Here is a 13,642-nt window from a genome sequence, read left to right on the forward strand (position 1 = left end):
AAGCACAGTGCCAGGGGCTCCTTCAGTCCTACTAGACACCCCACCAGGTTGGAATCTTCACCCTATTTTACAGAGGAGGAAATTGCAATGCCACAGAAGGTGCCACTGGCACAAGTTCCCTGGTGGTAGGGATTTGGGCTCTGTCCAGATTCATCCCTGTACATTGCCTCAGATTCCTTAGGTTGGAAGGTCACTCGTCCTCACCCTGTTGGTCATTTTTGGTATCTCCGGCCCACAGAGACTCTGCAGGCACTCCTGGAGCCCGTTGTCTTTTCCCTCTTTGCTGCACCTGCCCCCTTTTGTCTTTCTCAGGGAGTTCTCCCTGCAGGGTGCCTTTGCAGGGCATGGTCCTCGGATCCCTCACATTTATGGTCTCATTTAATCCTTTCAACTAGCCTTCAAGAAAGGCACTTTGACCCCGATTTTCCACATCCAGACAATGGGCTCACACATCTTGCCAGAGCCCAGCAAGGAGGAAATCTTGGCTGTAGTTGATATGGGAGGCTTGGGGAGAGAGAAGGGCTTTGTTTGGAGCCAGCAGGAGGAGGGATGTGGTGCCATCATCTGGTGTCCTGCATCATTCATTGTCCCCATCAGGAAGGTAGTTGGCCTGGGGAAGCTTCCAGCATTCCTGGTAGATCCCAGTGAAGGATGAATCTGATCCCTAGGCAGGCAGGCGGGTACCCTGGCCAGATGCACAAACTTGTTTGCTTTTCGCCGTGTGTCTTTTAGCATCCTTGAGTCCCAGGGCCTGAAGGGTTCTTAGACATGGGCTGATTTTCTTGCCACCTGCGTCCTCTCAACCATATCACCACTGGGCAGCTCATTATCTATCTGGAAAAGGGGAAGGAAACCAGCATTTGTCTTTCCTTTTTTGTTTGTTTGTTTGTTTTTAAACTGTGTTGACATACACACAACATAAAGTTTGCCATTTAATAGGCTGGGTGCGGTGGTTCACACCTGTAATCCTAGCACTTTGGGAGTCCAAGGCAGGCAGATCACTTGAGGTTAGGAATTTGAGACCAGCCTGGCCAACATGGTAAAACCTTGCCTCTACTAAAAATACAAAAATTAGCCGGAAATCACTTGAACCTGGGAGGTGGAGGTTGCAACGAGCCGAGATCACGCCCCTGTACTCCAGCCTGGGCAACAGAGTGAGACCCCATCTTAAAAAAAAAAAAAAGAAGTAAGGCATTTTTAACCCTATCTTACACATAAGGAAACTGAGGCCCAGAGAGATAGACACTTATCCAAGTCTCTCCTTTAACAATAAAAGCAGCCTCCTTTATATGTACTTACTCTGTACCAAGCGGTGTGCTAAGCCCCAAATGTTCTTTACCTTATTAAATTCACACAACTACCCTCAGAAAAAGGTATTATAATCCCTGTTTTATAGATGAGGAAACTGAGGCTCAGAGAGCCAGAGCGACTTGCTCAAAGCCACACTGCTAATAAGTGATAGACCGGGGACTTAAACGCAGGCATTTCTGGTGGGAGCTCTTTCCACAGTCACACACAGAAGGTTGCTCTCTGTTTTTCTCCCTCTTGGAAAGTCCTTCCCCTGCAGAGCAGGAAGCTGCCTCCTGTGGCTTCTCCTGCTCATTCTGACTCCAGCTGGGCATTGTAGACCCTGCCTTCCCCTGCAGCTCTGCAGAGCCTGTGTCTCTCCAAAGTCTTCTGCTGGTTCCATGGTCCCAGCATCTGCAGCCAGGCCTCCCTGTCTTGCTGCAGATTTGCGTTTGTGCCTGGGCTCCCCAGGGGTGGGTGGTGGGGTGCTGAAGGGGCTAGGACATAGTTATTTGCAGCCCTGGCTACTAAGCCACCACGCCTCTCAGGGCCATTTCCTCCCCGAGAGCAGAGGAGACAGACTGCTGAAGTGGGTCCTAGCAAGAAGGGCCCAGAGCTCAAACCCATGGCCAAATCTGGATGCTTCCAGGGCATGGGGTCTTTGTCCAGCCCGGTCCCAGCACTAGGTGGGGTTGGCTCCGGAAGCTGGGAAAGGGCCATGGCTCTGGTCCCTGAGACAGTTGGTCTCCTGGAGTTGGCTTCAGCCAAGCCCCGCTGGCCACCTCCCCAGCAGCTGTCCACTCCCAGGATGGATTTGGCCAAAGCAGCAGCCCAGCCAGCCCCGACGGGGAGCACCGCTGTGTCATGGAGACCCAGGCCTCAGTTCTGGCCTGGTTTTTGAGAGAGCTGAGTTCTAGATCTACTCTGCCAGGCACTTGTTTGGCTTTGTGACCCTGAAAAGTCACCCTCTTGTTCTTGGTGTGATCATCTACAAAAGAGAAGACAGACTAATGACCACTGACTGCTGCTAATAAGTCCTGCTCTGAACAACATACTCCAGCAGTCTCACTCCTGTTCCCCCAAAAGTCCTGCAACTGGGCATCACTGTCCCTGTTTACAGATGAGTGACCTGAGGCTCAGAGAGGGAAGGTAACTTGCTCCACCTTACACAGCCCAGACCTGAACTCTAGCGTCTTACTGTGAAATCTGTAACCTTTCTCCCGCACCATCACATACTGAAGGCAGGCCTCTGTACAGAAACCAGGCTGCTCAGAAAGAAGAGTGCTTACTTCTGGGGAGCTCCTGTGCGTCACATCCTGGGCTTCCTCACTGCTCCGTGCTCTAGGTACCATTCTCCCCCTTTTATAGATGAGGAAACTGAGGTCTTGATTGCAGGAGCTGAGTCCAGATTCGAAAACCTGTCCACAGAGCTTGCCAGAACTTGTCCAGGCCCTGTCCAGTTTCACTGGGTTTCATAACTGGCTTCTCTTGTTTACTGACCATTGTCCCAGTTAGCAAAATCCCTGGCCGGAAGGGCGGGTGCTCCCGGGAGGACCAAGAGAACAGCAGTGAGCCAAAAAGCAAATAGACTCCAAGAGAGGGCTTTCCATGAGTGCCTGGCTGCCTGGAAAATCAAGAACAACAGTGTTTGGAGTAAAGAGAAAAGAACAGGGTGGTGTCTTCCAGGCCCAGCCAAGGCCTTTTTGTACACTGTGGAAGAGGCGGGGGAGGCCACCTCCTCTGGTCTCTGGTAGCTGTCCTGGGAGTCCCACAAGGTTACAGAGGGAAGGAGGGCCCAGAGCTGGTTGTGTTGTGGAGGTCCTGGGTCAACTACAGGGGAGAGACCCCAGGGGGACATGGGCAATACAGTCCCCATCCTGTGGCAGACACAGATAATCTGCCTACTGCGTGCCTGGAGGTGGACCCGGGAACAGCTGAGATCAGAGGTCAAGGAGATCTCCGAGGTGCGGAGAAGCGCAGAGACCAGGACGTGCTCATGTACTGAGGTGGTAGCAGAAGGACTGCCTCCAAATCAAAGGAACCATGCCAGACCTGAGTGCCATGTGGCCCAGAGTGCAGGTGCCACAACCAGTCCCGCACTAAGTGGCCACAGCCTGGGGATCTTCCAGGCCTTTGGCCTGGGCACTCACATCAGGTGTGTGAATGGCTAGAGGGCTTTCCCGGTATCATCTCCTGCCCTGGCCTGGGAAATGTCATGGGGACGGCTGCCCCGGAGACTCCTGGCTGCCAGGTTTGACTCGGGCTTGATTGATGTAGCCTGTCACCTGGAAAGGGCGCTGCTGCTCCCTGCCCGGGCCAGGTGGTGCTAGGAGCTCCTGCTTGATCTCCGCACACAGAGCCTGGGCTCTGAAACCAGTCAGACTTGTGTTTGAATCTCGGCAACACTTCTTTCTAGTTGAGTGACTTGAACCTCCCTGAGTCTCAGTTTCCCAGGCTGGGCCCAGAGGTGAGGTGGCATGCTGCTGTCAGTGACTGCAGTGCCTCCTTCCTCAAGTCAGGGGCCATGGACTGTCTGATCCAGAAGGGCCTGTAGAGGTGACCTGGTCCAATGTGCCCATTTTACAGATGGGAACCCTGAAGCTCAGAGACTTGTAGGTCCTGGATTTGGTTGTACAACCAGTATCTGGGAGTGCTGGGACTAGGAAAGAGGCTTAGAGTCAGAGCATCAGGCCCTACCCTGTATTTTGCATACGAAGACACCGAAGCCCAGAAAGGTACAGTGACTTGCCCAAAGTCACCCAGGAAGTCAGTGGCAGAGCCAGCCCTAGCACTGGGGCCTCTTCCTTTCCACCTAGGGGCCCTTCTTTTGTACCCGAATTCCCCCATTCCCTTGAACTCATACATCTTCCAGGCTGGAAGCAGAGTAAGACAATGTTGCTCCCATCATGGTCTCCACTCATCAGTGCCCTGTAGCAAGGGCTCCAGGGTCTGTAGTGAGGGCTCCCAGAGGGCAAGGGTGGGGTCTGTTCACCAGCCCTCCCGTGCCAAGGGCCTGGGCTCCAGTGCTATATAGTGGGCAAAGCTGCAGGCCCTTCATGATCATTAACGTGGTCCTTGGGCTGATGGTCAGTGGCCTCTGGGGCCAAGGTCAAGCCACAGCAGCCCCTCTATTAATCACCAACTATGCAGGTCAGAGTCACACTGCTCTGGAAGGGGCCACTCAGCTGGGCAGTTGCTGGCCCAGGTTCAGTCTGGGGGCTGGGCGGCTAAGAAAATTTCTTCCTACTTGTTTGAATTTTCCAAACTGTCTAATGAGCAGGCATCACTGTAAGCATATTTTAAAAGGGATTGTTTCTTATAAAACAAAGGGATTTGTGTTCTATAAAAGAATAAAACTATATTGGATATATACTTGTAAAGTTTCAAACACTACAGCAATGCTTTTTACAATTTTTTCAGCTAGTATATTGAGGTATAATTTACATATCATAATGATTCACTCACTAAGTATACATATAGTTCTATGAATTTTAGTAGATTTAATTGGTTGTATAATCTTCACCGTAATCCAGTGTTAGAATATTTTTATCACCCTGAAAAGTTCCCTCATGCCAACTGCAGTGATCTAGGTACTTCCTCCAGCCTCAGGCAGCCACGGCAATGTTCGAGGATGAAATTCTCCTCCTTCCCTTTCCAGCAAATGGCCTTAACAGTTTGGTGCTTACTCTCTGATTTTTTAAGGGTGTATGCAAAAACAGGCACCATTGTAAAAAGGAGAAGAGGAGCTATACTATAGCCATTATTGTGCAATTGCTTTCTGCACTTGGAGATCTCCCTGTGTTTACTGAGTGCCTACTATGTGCCAGGCACAATCAGATGTAGCTCATTCTTTTTTCACAGCTGCATAGTGTCCATTGTGTGGTGGCTCCATCATTTATTTAACCAGGACATTTGGGTCCCTTCCAGTTTTCTTCAAACAATGCTTCAGTGAACATCCTTGCACATATATTTTTGTGTTTGTTGGTAAGTAATTCTGTAGAAAGTGAAACTGTCGTTGCATTGTGTGTTTTGAGTTTGGATAAATTGCTATCTAGAGAGGTGAAACTGGTTTATGCTTCCATTAAGAACCTATGGGAGCTGTGGATTTTTTTTTTTTTTTATAATATCATCCTCCAAATGGCTAGGGGGAAGGGAGAGCTCTCTGAATTTAGGTCAGAGCTGGCCCACTGCAGGCTGGGCAGGCCCAGGCCTGGACTTGGAGCTCTGAGAACTCAGGTATCCCTCTGGGGCCCCCCACAGACACCGAGACAAGTTCAGACTCTTCAGTGTGGCACACAGGCCTTGGTGACCCCTGCTGCCCTCTGCAGCCTCCTCTCCTCTTGCTCCCTGTGTTTCCTGCTGGACCCCGGGTAATTCACTGGATATGGTTATGTTTGCCTGCCCTTTGCCTATGTGTCCCCTCCCCCTGGAATGTCTTTTCTTCTTAATCTCCATCCTCCCTGTCATTCAAGGCCTGGGTCACAAGTCCCTTTCTCCACAAAGCCTTCTTATAATCTCTCCAGCCTGAACTGTCTCCTCTGTGTTCCTTTAGCCTTTTATCTGAACCACATCCCCCCTTAGGTGGGAGCAAGTTGTGAGTGGGAGAGGGCAAACTTCAGCCTGATTAGATAGAGGCTGGACTTCCGGAGGAGCTGGGAAGGGGGACCATAGTTTCTGGGGAGGCGGTGGAGAACTCACATTTACCTAGCTGCTGGCCGGGCTATTTTCATACCCTCAGACTGATTTAATCCTCAACTACTGTACTCATTTAGTAGATGAGAAGAATGAGACATTGAAAACATGCACAGTGGAGGTGGGAATGAAAGCCAGCTCTCCAACTCTCCAGTCCTCTTTCCTGTCACTGCATCAGGCTGCAGGGTGAAAGGGAGGTCTGGGATACAAAGAGAACTTAGAGGTGGAGCAGTTGGATTCTGCGCAGTGCTAGGAGGGAGGAGAGGGGTTGGAGGAGGTGGGAAGCAGGCCTTCAGTTTGGATAGCTCTTCCCCAACCCAGTGACTCTAGTGGGAGGGTGGAGGGGTGGGGATGGGAAGGGAGCCTGGGAGTGAGAAGGAAAGGCAAACTCTGTCTTCCCCCAGGGGAGTCAATGAATAGTACCTAAAATGGAAACCAAACAAAACAACTTCAAGAAGTAACAAGGGCTTGTTTAGACACCTGAAGGTAAACCCTGAACCATCAGCTAAAAGAGGTAGATAGCAGTGCTTGCCCCTGGGGAGAGGTAAATGGGAGGCAGAGGAAACAACTGTGCACAGACATGTGATATTACGTTTTGATCAAAATATAACTTTTAAAACACAAACACTTTTTCAAAAGAAGGAAAGAAAGGCCGTCTTGGGTAAAGTAGGAGGGGCTATCCCAGGAGCTGAGCGGTCTGCTCAGCTGAGTCCTACTGGTTTCACCTGCCCACGGGAGACGGGTCCCCTGCCCTGCTGCGGTGCATGCTGCCTTGTGGGGGTTCTGCCCAGGCCCACTGCTGCCTGAGTTCAAATCCAGGCAGCACCATTTGCAAGCTGTGTGCAAGTTGCTTCACCACCCTGCACTGTTCCGCCCTCTGTAAAATGGGTTGGCTATTGTACTATCTCTGAAAAGGATGTGCTGATGCGTCGGTGAAAAGCTTTCAAAAATCGTTAGTTCATGTTATTTTTTTGCTGGAGATGTTAAGTGCGGAGAGGAGAGGGGGCTCGCGTGGGTCACAGGAGGCTCAGCTGGGCTCACCGCGGTTCGTGCCTGCGCCCATTTAGCGTGCACAGAGCTAGCGCCTGCTGTATGCCAAGCCCGGTGCTGGGTCTCCGCCCCGGATCTGGGGTGCAGGAACTGCCGCGCCCTGTCGGGTCGATCCCGGTGGGAACCCAGATGTCTCCAAGATCCGAGACCGATCCCCGCCCCACGCCCTCCCTGCGGGGCGGTCCCGGGTTTGGGCGGGATGGGCGGGCGGCTACTTAAGGTCGGTGACCCGAGGCCGCTGCTGCCGACTGGGTCCCCTGCCGCTGTTGCCACCATGGCTCCGCATCGCCCCGCGCCCGCGCTGCCCTGCGCACTGTTCCTGGCGCTGTGCGCGCTGTCGCTGCCCGTCCGCGCGCGCGCGGCCACTGCGTCGCAGGGGGCGTCCCAGGCGAGGGCACCCCAGGGGCGGGTGCCCGAGGCGCGGGTGAGTGCCCGGGGGGCCCCGGGGCTCCCGGAGTAACTCTCTATTGTAAGTTCTTGCAGATACAGCGCTAGGAAAAGGGGAGTAATTCAGGTCTAGAATGGAAAAACTGTTTTGTTGCTTTGTAAGTATCTCTTGCTGCTTCTGGGGCTCTGGCTCGCAGATGAGGGTGGGAGCCTGGGGGCCCTGGCTGTTCCCTCCCAGGAAGCTAACCTCACCTTGGCCGGATTTCTTTTCCCCTGCCTCCTGATTTCTCCTTTCCCTTCTCTGTTTTCTTCTCCCCTCTGCCTCACTTCTCTCCTTCCCTCTTCTGATGTCTTCTTCCATTTCCGATTCCTTATTCTCATTTGATCTCTCTCCCTCTCCAATATTTCCTTCTTCCTTGTACGACCTCACCTGTTTGCTTATGGTCATTACTATCATTTCTTCTCTCCTTGCTGCTGTCTTCCCTGCCCTGTCTGGTTTCGTGTTTTTCCACCCTTCTGCCTGAGTTCTTCTCCCTCTCCCTGCCTGGTTTCTCTGACTTCTCCCCTCTGATTTTTACTCCCACCAGATCTCTTCTCCGGCCAGAGGTGACCTGCACCTGCTGATTTTTGTCCTCGACTCCAGCCTAACCCTCTTGTGCCCACCCCGGCCCCCGCCCCAGTGCATGTCTAACAGCCTCCCCATTTTTAACCACCTCATCTCCAACAGCCTCCTGCAGACCCTGGTGCATCCTCTTCTCTTCCAAGAAATGCAATTTGGGGGTGGGGTGTTGCGGGGCAGGAGGGAGGAGGCAGACAGCGCAGGAGGCCACTTGGGCTCAGCCATTTGGACCCTTCTTGGGGGTATGATGGGGATGGGTGCAGGGAGGAGAGGGGGTTCCCGTGGATCACAGGAGGCTCAGGTGGGCTCACCTCGGTTTGCGAGTGTACCCATTTAGCATGCACAGAGCTAGCGCCTGCTGTCTGCCAGGCCCCGTGCTGGAAATCTTTCCACTTCCAAAGAGCAAAAGCAAACAGGCTGTGTGACCTTCGGTCAGTCCTTTCCCCTCTTTGAGCCTCAGTTTCTCTATCTGCAGATTGGGGTTGGGTAATGAGCTCTTGGAGGGCCCTTTAGTTGTAAGAGCCATTGAAGATGCTGGAAGGGAGCAAGCTGAGGCCCTGGGGACCCTTAGATTTACTATTGCCATCTGAGGGGTCTACCCATAGTCCCAGAGCTTATGATCTTGGAGCCCAGGGCAACCCCTGCTACGCTGTTTCCTAGCTGGAGGTCCCCCGGCAGAGTCCCTTCGCCTCTCTGTGCCTTGGTTATCACATCCAATTGGCAATAAGAAAAGAAGGGAGGCCGGGCGTGGTGGCTCACGCCTGTAATCCCAACACTTTGGGAGGCCGAGGCAGGTGGATCACCTGAGGTCAAGGAGTTCTAGACCAGCCTGACCAACATGGCGAAACCCCATCTCTACTAAAAATACAAAATTAGCCAGACGTAGTAGCACGTGCCTGTAATCCCAGCTACTCAGGAGGCTGAGGCAGGAGAATTGCTTGAACCTGGGAGACAGAGGTTGCAATGAGTCGAGATTGCACCATTGCACTCCAGCCCTGGCGATAGTACGAGGCTCTGTCTCACAAAAAAAAAAAAAAAAAAAAGAAAAGAAAAGAAAAGAAAAAAGAAAGAAAGAAAAGAAAAAGAAAAGAAGGGAGCAGGGAGGTAGAGCCCTCTGTATCCTCCATCACCAGAAAAAGCCGAAGAGGGCTAAGTAGGAGGGACAGATGCTGGCCAGGGCACAGGATTTGAAGCATAAAACTCTTGTCCTGTTTGTTGACTCACTGAGGCAGGGTGCTCAGAAGGGGATAGACTTGCCTGGGGCGTGGGGAGAGCAGGAGGCTCAAGTGAGATGCTCTTGGTGCTGGAAACCGCCCTCCCTCATGCCCGGGGCATTTCCCTGCCAGGACCCTGCCCCTGCTTAGGCTCTGCCCTGTCTCTTCCCAGCCCAACAGCATGGTGGTGGAACACCCCGAGTTCCTCAAGGCAGGGAAGGAGCCTGGCCTGCAGATCTGGCGTGTGGAGAAGTTTGATCTGGTGCCCGTGCCCACCAACCTTTATGGAGACTTCTTCACGGGCGATGCTTACGTCATCCTGAAGACAGTGCAGCTGAGGAACGGGAATCTGCAGTACGACCTCCACTACTGGCTGGGTGAGGCTGGCCCCCCAGCCCCTGCCCCAGCGCCCGTTCTGAACAGTGCAGACCTTTGAGGCGTGGTCCCCAGGAAGGGAACTGATTATTGAGTGCACCTAGTATGCGCCGGGCCCTTGACTGGTGGTTTGTGCCCTTAGACTCTAGAGCCAGCCTGGCCAAGTTCACACCCCCACTCTGCCCCTGACTCACGTTCTGCCCTTTGGCAAGTCACTCAATGTCCCTGTGGAGTGGACATGATGATAGCTCTGCATTATCTCACAGGAATGTCATGAGGGTTAAACGCCTTACTGTGACACTCAGAACTGTGGGTGAATTGGAGACCCTGGGCCCCGCCACAACCTCCCTGGCCCGGCTCCAGGCACTCCCCAGTTAGCCCTTGAGTCAGGAGCCTGGAGTCCCTGCCACACCTCTGCTGTGGGATGCTATAAGTCCTGCCCCCTTGCTGAGCCTCAGTTTCCTAATCTGTGAATTGAGCTGATGCTCCCAGTCCTGAGTTTACACTCAGGAGGGCTGAGAATGAATGTAGGGGAATGTGACAGAGCTGGGAGGATGCTTAGAGAAAAATGAGGTCCATCGTCCCATTATACAGATGGGTTAACTGAAGCTCACAGAAGGCAAGGCCTTTCTCAGCTTCTACAGCTAGGTCAGGGCAGTGCTGGGGTTCCTCCTCCTCGTCCTCCTCTTCCCCAGGGGTCTGGGGTACTTCTGGGAAACCAGGCTCATGCTGTTCCGATGTCCCCTAGGCAATGAGTGCAGCCAGGATGAGAGCGGGGCGGCCGCCATCTTTACCGTGCAGCTGGATGACTACCTGAACGGCCGGGCTGTGCAGCACCGTGAGGTCCAGGGCTTCGAGTCGGCCACCTTCCTAGGCTACTTCAAGTCTGGCCTGAAATACAAGGTGGGTTGGGCCCCACCTTGCTTGAGCAGTAGGGACAGATGCACCAGTAACAGGGCTCACTCAGGCCCATCTATCTTTCGGCCTTGTGATGCGGTGGGCAGACCGATCCGAGGTCAGGCTTTGGAGTCAACCAATGTTGTGTTTAAATCCTGGCCTCTTTCTAGCTGTGTGAACTTGGACAAATCACACTGCCTTTGTGAGCCTCTGGTTCCTTATCTTAAAATGGGGAGAAGAAAATTCCCCGTAAGTTCATAGTGTTGTTTTCCTAGCCCCCAACAGTGAGGAGTGGGCCAGAGGTGGAAAGCTAGTTCTTCTTGCAGGCCCCAGGGGGCTTTGGCCTGGTCCTGTTCTGGTACCCCTTAATTCTTAGGGCCTTGTGAACAGAAGGCCCCGTATTAGGTATTTAATAGGGCATTGCTAGTCACATCCCTCTTTCTGTTCACTAGAATCCCCTTTGAACTTGAACTTTTCGCAGTCTGGACCAAGACGGAGCTCTTTTCCCAAGCTCCTAGCCAGGTGGGGCAGAGCAAGGCCAAACTGGGAGCTCCATGAGACTGCACCTTAATATGCTGGTGACTTCCTGCAAGCCACTTGACCTCCTTGAGCCTCCCTTTCCTCTCTGGTTACCTGAGAGCCAGTTGTACCTGCCCTACAGGGCTGGGAGAGGATTTGGTGCAGGGGTGGCTGGGAAATGCCTTGCGTGGGGCTTGGCCATCTGGAAGGGCTCTGGGAACACTGTAGTTTTACAAAGCTGGGGTTTTCCTTGGTCAGGACAGAGAGGCGGATCACAGGCTTTCACAGCCAGGTGGGCCTTAATGTCAGAGTCCAAATCTCATTTTACTGGGGGAGAAGGGGAACTGAGACGCAGAAAGGCTTAAACAATTGGCCTAGAGTCACACAGCGAATTGGTGCCAGACCAAGGACTAGAACCCAGATGTTCTAACTCTCAGCATTCTTTCCACTAAACCAACAAACCTCTAATGACCAGGGTCCTAGGGTAGGGTTCAAGCCTGTCTGTGCTGCTGATGTGCTGTGTGACCTTAGAGAAGTCACTGTTCCTCTCTGGACCTCAGCATCATCTGTGTCAATGGAGGGTGAAGTTGTCTGCCCTGGTGAGGCACAAGAGATTGAATGATGGGAAAGCATCATTGAGACTCAGATAGCAACAGGCAGGGTGTGTCCTGGGAACCACAGTCCAGGGCTGGGCAGGGCTGGGTTGGATTCCCTGGAGCCCCCTGTGTGCCAGTTTCCCTTTGCACTGAGCTCCTCCTGCTAAGCTGTCCAGCTCTGCCTTCTTCCTGCAGTCCTTTCTGGGGCCTTGACACCTTGCAGAAGGAGAGGTAAGAAGTTTGGGAGCCGGGTCCCTGAGCTGCAGAAGGACCAGGTCTTTTTGCAACTTCTGGAGCAAGAAGTGGAAAGAGCACTTGCCCAGGAATCACAGAGATTGGGATCGAGGTCGCAAGGCTACCTCCTGTAATTGCTGTGAGACTTTGGGCAAGTCGTGTATCTTTGGGTGGGTGTTATCACTCATCCTCCATTCATCATTCATTCAACAAACATTCACTGAGCCTCAGTAACAGCAGCACCGGCTTGTTGTTGCTACACTGTGGCAGACATGATACCGGGAATATAGGTTATCTCATTTCAGCCTCACAACTGTCCTGGGAGGTAAGGAACTCCAATTCCATTTTACAGATGAGACTGGAGGCTCAGAGGGGTCACATAAGCTACATTCAAACCAGGCTTGTGTTCCCTTGCCTCTGCCAGGCCACGTGATGGGTACCAGGGTGCCCAAGTGAAGAAGGTGGGTCCCTGCCCTTGAGAGTGTCCCGAGGAGTTGGGGAGACTGGCAGGCTCACGAAGAGTCAATCCATTGCCTCCAGGTGGGGTGACAGGTGGGATCCCAGGGAGTGCTCAGTTCTGAGAGGGGTTCAGGGATGAGATAGATGAGTAGGTGTTTGCTAATCTATCTTGTCTTAGTCACCGTTTCTTAGGGCATAACCTGACGGTCTAACATGGTTACAAATATGAGAGTTCTCATATACACAGGAAGGATGATTTTCCAGGTCAGAGAATGTTGCAGAGCAGGTCATAGGCTCCCTGGATTTTTAGAAATAAACAAGGATGATAAGAACCCTTACCGTGTATTAAGCCTTGACTACAAGATCTCATTTAATTCTCACTATAGCCTTTAGGGTGGATGGTAATGCTCCCATTTCATAGATGAGGAAGCTGAGGCTCAGAGGAGTAAACTAACTTGCCTAAGTTCACACAGCTGGTAAAAGGTGCTTATCATTGAACACTTATCTATTACTTTCTGTGTGTCAGGGACTCTTCTGAGTGCTTTACTCATTTAACTCATTTTACCCTAACAGGTAGGGTATCTGTTAGCACCATTTTATAAATGAAGCTACTAAGACACAGAGATGTTAAGCAACTTGTCCAAGGTCACACAGCTAGTAAGTGATTGGATTAGGGTGCAAACCCAAGCGTGAAGGGCCTAGCACAGACCTGGTTCAGAGTCGACATTTGAAGGTTCCCTGATCTTTGATCTAGCTCGGATATGGCCTGGGATCTACTTGGATAGCCAGGTTCCCTGACTCTTGATGATTTTCCAGGACGTTCTTGGATCACACTTGACGATCTGGGCTCCAGCTGGGCCCAGATTTCGGGCTTCCGTCCTGAAAGGCGCTGGCTCCTGGTGCGAATGGGAGGCCCAGGGCTGATCCTGTTTACCACCTTCTGCAAGTCCTCAGGCTGCCCCCGCACTTGGCAGGTCCAGGCCAAGGTTCTCGCCCCGGCGCCCTCATCAATTATAGATCCCCGAGGAGCAGGGCTTGTTACGCAAGACTTGTTCCTGTGAAAGCCTCTTCCTCTAAGCCAATTCTGTCCTCGGAGTGTGAGAAGGGGCAGGGAGGGGACAGCGAGCCACTAGAAAGGGCTGACTTGGGGCTTGGCCCTCTTGTTCTATGACCCCCAAATCCGTAGGTCACTGCCCTGCAAGAGAGCTCAGAATCCCTTGATTCCCGACCCTCCTCCTCCCACTCCCCAGACCCCCATTTTTGGACTGAACCCTGGAGACCCCCTGGGGCTGGGTTATTTGAAACCCATTGTT

The 13,642-nt window shown here is 52.6% G+C and overlaps 1 protein-coding gene across 8 annotated transcripts in view; it reads left to right on the forward strand.

Annotated features, from left to right (window-relative positions):
- Window positions 1-13,642, forward strand: part of LOC105487155 (gelsolin) — a 51,961-nt gene that overhangs the window by 10,750 nt on the left and 27,569 nt on the right. For 2 of the 8 annotated variants that reach the window (XM_071078269.1, XM_071078264.1), the window contains exons 2-3: window positions 9,422-9,626; window positions 10,373-10,527. In XM_071078269.1, coding sequence (XP_070934370.1) covers window positions 9,431-9,626; window positions 10,373-10,527 — 351 coding nt within the window. In that variant the 5' untranslated portion in view covers window positions 9,422-9,430. Of the gene's footprint in view, window positions 1-5,148; window positions 5,272-7,271; window positions 7,454-7,503; window positions 7,575-9,421; window positions 9,627-10,372; window positions 10,528-13,642 lie in introns of those variants that run through there. The other 6 variants (XM_071078265.1, XM_071078267.1, XM_071078266.1 and 3 more) reach the window with 6 other exon arrangements.

The sequence above is a fragment of the Macaca nemestrina genome, chromosome 14 (assembly GCF_043159975.1).
Source record: "Macaca nemestrina isolate mMacNem1 chromosome 14, mMacNem.hap1, whole genome shotgun sequence".
Taxonomy (NCBI): Eukaryota; Metazoa; Chordata; class Mammalia; order Primates; family Cercopithecidae; genus Macaca; species Macaca nemestrina.